Source organism: Alosa sapidissima, chromosome 8, assembly GCF_018492685.1.
Source record: "Alosa sapidissima isolate fAloSap1 chromosome 8, fAloSap1.pri, whole genome shotgun sequence".
Taxonomy (NCBI): Eukaryota; Metazoa; Chordata; class Actinopteri; order Clupeiformes; family Clupeidae; genus Alosa; species Alosa sapidissima.
The window spans coordinates 25,398,263-25,404,262 of NC_055964.1; the positions used below are offsets into that span (position 1 = coordinate 25,398,263).

The 6,000-nt window shown below is 45.8% G+C and overlaps 1 protein-coding gene across 4 annotated transcripts in view; it reads right to left on the reverse strand.

Moving 5' to 3' along the window:
* The window catches only part of smtnb (smoothelin b), a 56,414-nt gene that overhangs the window by 25,452 nt on the left and 24,962 nt on the right, over positions 1-6,000 (reverse strand). For all 4 annotated transcript variants that reach the window (XM_042100753.1, XM_042100751.1, XM_042100752.1 and 1 more), the window contains exon 6: positions 4,048-4,150. In XM_042100753.1, coding sequence (XP_041956687.1) covers positions 4,048-4,150 — 103 coding nt within the window. The remainder of the gene's footprint in view (positions 1-4,047; positions 4,151-6,000) is intronic.

Sequence of the window (6,000 nt, forward strand, 5' to 3'; positions counted from 1 at the left end):
CCAACACCTACAGAGAGACTTCTGTCTCCTTCAGCGTCTGTTTCTGAAACACACCCTACTATTAGGAGGGCCTTTCTCAGGTTAAAGTCACTTTTACAAAGCCAACCAGTTCCAGAAGTCACACACATTTAAACCATAACCTCTAGTTCACACACACACACACACACACACACACACACACACACACACACACACACACAGAGGAAATGAGAGGCTTCCAGGAGAAAAGGAATGTTAGGGTGTCTTTAGGGATACCAAGAAGCATGAAGGCAGGGAGGGGTGGAGACATTTCCTCTCAGTCTGACTAGTGTGTGTGTGTGTGCGTGTGCGTGTGTGAGAGAAAGAAAAGTAGGCCAGGAAGGTGGTAGCCAAGCCATTGGAAGTTCAGTGTGTGCACACACACACAAATAAAAAGTTTTAGCTTCTCAACTTCAATGTCAGATACCTTAAAAAGCATGTGCCCCCCCCCCCCCCCCCCCCCCCCCCCACACACACACACACACACACACACACACACACAGCTGCCCAAACAAATGTGGATTAAAGAGCGGTGTGTTTACAAACTTGGGGCTGAGAGGGAGATAAGGAAAAGGGGGACCCAGTCAGAAACAGGAAGGAGAGACAGAGAGTGCCGACAACAAGATGGCGGGATAAGGAGGAGAGAGCCAATCAGTGATGATGAAAAGGGGGCATCACAAAGGAACGAGAGGACTGCCGAAAAAGCTGAATGAGCTCAATCATTTGGGGACTAGCACATAGCATGTGATACAGCACACATCACATGAAAAGCCACACTCAGAGCTCTATGCTGAATTCTCCCTCAGCCATTCCGCTTCATGATGTACTAGTGTAGCTCAGCATCTGTCAGTACCTTCCAACCTTCCATGATTCCACCTTCCAACCTTACACCCAATGATAATGGAAAGGAAAATGGGCGAAAAAGGACATTTAACAGAAGAGCCTGTCATCACTGCCTTCGCACATTCTCATCATACTGAGTCTCTGGATCCTCTCTATGCTGGCTTCAGCATGGGCCTAATAAATCTAATAAAGGCCATCATTCCCTCATCTATTACATTTAAGCAGAGCCCGAGTCTGTTCCTATCCCCATAATTTATCACCTAATTTTTCTCGGATGCTTTTTTTAAACAACTATTCTCTGAGTGTTATGACAGGCTGATGCTCCCCCTCTTTTCACAACCACTGATATTTTCCACATCTGGGCAGGAAACCTGTGCCAGTGTACGTGTGTGTATTTGTGTGTGCGCGCGCGTGTGTGTGTAAGAGTGTTTGTGACACCACACCAAGGGGAGTCCAGCACAGTCTGTCCTCACCAGTGTCAAAAACACATTCTAAGAACTCTCTCAGACAAACTCAAACAGCAGGTGTCTCAAGCATTTTGGCTATGCAAGTTCTCTCAGCGTGAGCATGTGTGTGCCCTACCTGAAAGAGGAGACTTTCATCCATATTTATACATAATGCATATGCAGCCATGCACACAGGGACAAGACATGTCTCAAGCACTCAGTCTGCTGTTCATTTGCTGTTCTGAGTTTATTTTGGGCAAAATAGTTAACCTATTTAATTGAAAATGACCTGAATTCTACACATTCATTTGTCCTCTTCTAAAGTGTCAGAAAGAGCCACTAGTGTTTGAGTGGAGAGCAGAAAGTGGGGGTGTGTGTGGCTGAGGGTGTGTGTATACGTGCAGTCAGGCCAGAGTTGCTATCTGATTGTTTACTTGACCCTGTGTGTGTGTGTGTGTGTGTGTGTGTGTGTGTGTGTGTGTGTGTGTGTGTGTGTGTGTGTGTGTGTGAGAGAGAGAGAGAGACAGGAAGTGGGGTGTTTATGTTTGTGCTGAGTGTCCCTGTGTTCCTTTAAACCTCCTGAGCGTCACCACACTACTTCCTGTGGCTTAGGAAGAGGGTGAGAGATGTAAGACACATTGAGATTGTGTGTGTGTGTGTGTGTGTGTGTGTGCGGGAGAGAGAGAGAGTGTGAGTTGGAGTGTGTGTCTAGACCTCTCTATTATACTGAGAGAATGTGGGGGATGAGGTCTACACAAACATACTACACACCGCCAACCATCTCTACACACAGAACAAAACTGAAATATTCTTTTCCTCTCTTTCGTCGTCTCTCACACACACACTCTGATAACAAAACACTCAAACACACTTTGAACTTTTCCTATCCTGAGAAGTCCTCTTTACACACACACACACACACACACACACACACACACACACACAGACAGACAGAGAGTGGACCGCTGGCCTAACCCACGTAGAGCCGGTCATCAACAGTGGGCTGAATGGTGTGATGTCAGCTGGTGTTGGTAGCTCGGCCTGTCTGCTCTCATTAAGCCACGGCCACAGACTCACATGTGTTTACCACTACTGTGTGTGTGTGTGTGTGTGTGTGTGTGCGCGCGCACACACACACACACACACACACACAAGTGAGTGCGTGTGTGTGTGTCTGTGCTTGTGTGACCCAACATAAAGGCCATTCTTCAGCTTGCACACAAAACATCCCAACTCGAAAACAGGCACACACACAAAAATGTGTCTATAGATAGACCATGTAGTCTGCTCTGGCAGAGACAGAGAGAGAGAGAGAGAGAGCGAGAGAGCGAAAAAGAAAAAGAAAAGAAACAGAACAAGGGACAAAAAGCAAGAAAGACAGCGAGGGAGAATGCATGACCTTATTGTGCAACTCTTTTGGATGCTTTGAGGAAGCCCCCTGCTGCTTACACACCAACATAGACAACACTGGTACAACAACAAGCAAGAACACACATGTAAACACACACACACACACACAAATAAAAATGTTTATCTCTTGTCTCCAGATAAAGGTTTGGGTACCGTGGGAATGTGGGCAATTAAAACCAAAATCTGTGTAAGTGTGTGTGTGTGTGTGTGTGTGTGTGTGTGTGTGTGTGAGAGAGGAAGTGGTGATTGAGGGAAGGGTCTCCATAAAAGTGTGTGCATGAAGCTGTGTACACGTGCATATCAGTACACATTGTTTTTTTTATGAAACAGCCTGGACAGTGTGTCCACTGTCTCCTTCCTGACCTGACCCCTGTCTCAAACACACGCCCGCACACCAACACACACACACACACACACAGCTCCACCTCTTCTCAGAAGTTTGTGGCAGAAGCAGGCAGCTTTTACCCATAATCCACTAGTGCAGTGGCCACGCCATCAGCTGAGCTTTAATGACGGGTTAGATCTGTGTGTGTGTGTGTGTGTGTGTGTGTGTGTGTGTGTGTGTGTGTGTGTGTGTGTGTGTGTGTCTCTAAAATCTCAGGGTTCAACAACTCTACCTAAACGCATGTGTCGGGTGAGGGGCAGACCAAAGATGCCTCTTTCAAGTTTTCCAAGTGAAAACAACTGTGTGTGTGTGTGTGTGTGTGTGTGTGTGTGTGTGTTAGTGTATGTACACCACACCATGCATTGCAGTCTCTCTTTAAAATTGCAGAAAAAGCTTTTTTAAACAAAACACAGGGGTATATTTTAAGACCAAAAGACCTCAATGGTCTAAACCAAAGTGTCCAAAACAGACACATACACTCATGCAACCACACACACACACACACACACACACACACACACACACACAAACACACTATATAATGACATACAGACTTTATTCACCTATAAATGCACATACAGGGACACCGTCCGCTCAGGCACACAAACACACAGCAAAAGAAAAGCCTTTTAGAACGAGGGTAACAGTACAGCCTCATGTAGAGCCAAATAAAGATTCAGGGCAAGGAAAAGGAAATTAATTTGCTGTTGTAAGCCAATATACAAACACACCACACACAAACACACCTCAGCTGATACTCTGACACGTCTCAGGATTCAGGAAGGGGGAGGAAATTGAGGGTTTAAGAAGGGTGTGTACACTGGAATGGAGGCTATTCAAACTAACATTAAAAATGAAGTGTGCATTCATCAATCCACCTGAGCTGAACCTGATTTGACCGTAGATGGACACAGATTAAATGAGTGTGTGTGAGTGTTTCCTCACCTGTTGGGTGCAGTTCTTGGTCCTGTGGAAGTGATTGACTGTTGAGCTGCTGGACCGGTGCTTTGATTGGCTCTCGCTCCTCTGTGCTCTCTCTCTCCACGTTCTATGACCAGATGGAACATTGAGACAACATTTAGTGCCAGATCTCACTGACCACATCTCATCAGTCTCTTACACACACACACACACAACCTTGCGCAAACAAGTCCTCCCATAGACACACACACACATACACAACTATACAATACCCACATGGACAGGCAGACGCACACACACACACACACACACACACACAGATGGAGCGGCTCAGACCCAAGCATGCAACCATGCATAAACACACTTGTGGTGACACAAAGCCTGACCAGAGGACTGGGTGGGGGACGTGTAGTCCTCATCAACAGGCTTCACTGGGATGACAAATGTAGTGGCTGATTCACATCACACCCAACATTGTGGCCACACACACACACACACACACAGAGTGGCGCTGACAAACCTGCACCCACTCAGCCAACCCTGACTGCCCCCCCACCTGCCACCACAATAACCAATCAGCTCACTCACAGCAGGACACACACAGCTCAAGGCCAAGTGCATTTGTGTTTCAGTGAGTGTGTGTGTGGCCACTCACAGCTCAAAAGCAAGACGATCAGATACAGCTTTGCCTCCTCTGAATAGGGGATAAAGGGCAAGGAACTCTGCAGAGGGTGTGTGTGTGTGTGTGTGTGTGTATGTGTGTGTGAACTGTCTCTCCAAGCGAGATAAAAGCAAGGAGTTGAGCCTAGTGGTCTCTATTGAGAGTCCATGAGGAGAGACGATGAGGTCATGATGAGTGTGATAAAAGCGGTCACTCACAGTATTCTTTTCCTCAATTTTTCAATGTGATTCTAAAAGTTAATATGCTATGTTATTGTTATGCTTTGGCACCACTGTACCTACAGTTACGTAAAAAAAACACATTTAATTGAAATGAACTGAATGAGAGAGACAGAGAGAGACAGAGAGACAGACAGAGAGAGAGAGAGAGAGAGAGAGAGAGCACGAGAGAGATAGATTCCTACACGCAGACACACATTCACAAACACAATGGACACGTATCTACATAAAGGCTAAGGTAGGACACAAATATGTAGATGTACAAAGACGCAGGCAGACAGGGAAACACACAAAAGCTAAATAGGACCAACTGGTTCTCCATGAGAAGAGAGGCCCAAGTCTCTGTAGAAGAAACATCTTTTTTCCAGGTCTCAACTCCTTAAGTAACAACTGTAAATGTTTAAGACGGTCAAAAAAAGGCTCTTGGGTTGTGTGTGTGTGTGTATATATATGTATATATATATATATACGCCTGATTGTGTTTGAAAGCTGAGTGTAGGTTGTGTGTGTGTGTGTGTGTGTGGTTTCTATGAGAGGAGAGGGAAAGGCAAAGGCTGTGACCTTGTCTACAGGCACTAAAGGGATTAGAGACCAAACTACAATCACCTGCAAACAAGAACTAATAACTCACCACTGTGTTCTAGAAATGAACTCTCTCCCCCTCTGTGTGTGTGTGTGTGTGTGTGTGTGTGTGTGTGTGTGTGTGTGTACTAATCACCCTACACTGTAAGTGAGTGTGCTGTAAACAAACACTAATCAAATTTACAACTGTGTGTGTGTGTGTGTGTGTGTGTGTAAGAGCATGAGAGAGAGATTGTGTGCATTACCACAATCCACAACAGAGCCAAAATAGCCAGTGTTCACATGTTGTGTGAGGGCACGGTATAGGAGGGGGACTGAAAAGAGGCTGTGGGAGAGATGGAGAGATGACTGCAGTAATTCTCCACACACTCATCCTCATTCACCCCATTCACATGTCTCAGCAGGAGACACGCTCAGAGTGGTGGAGAGACAGAAAGACTGAAAAAGAAAGATGGAAAGAGAGAGAAATATGGAAATGAGGTGGGAAAGAGATGG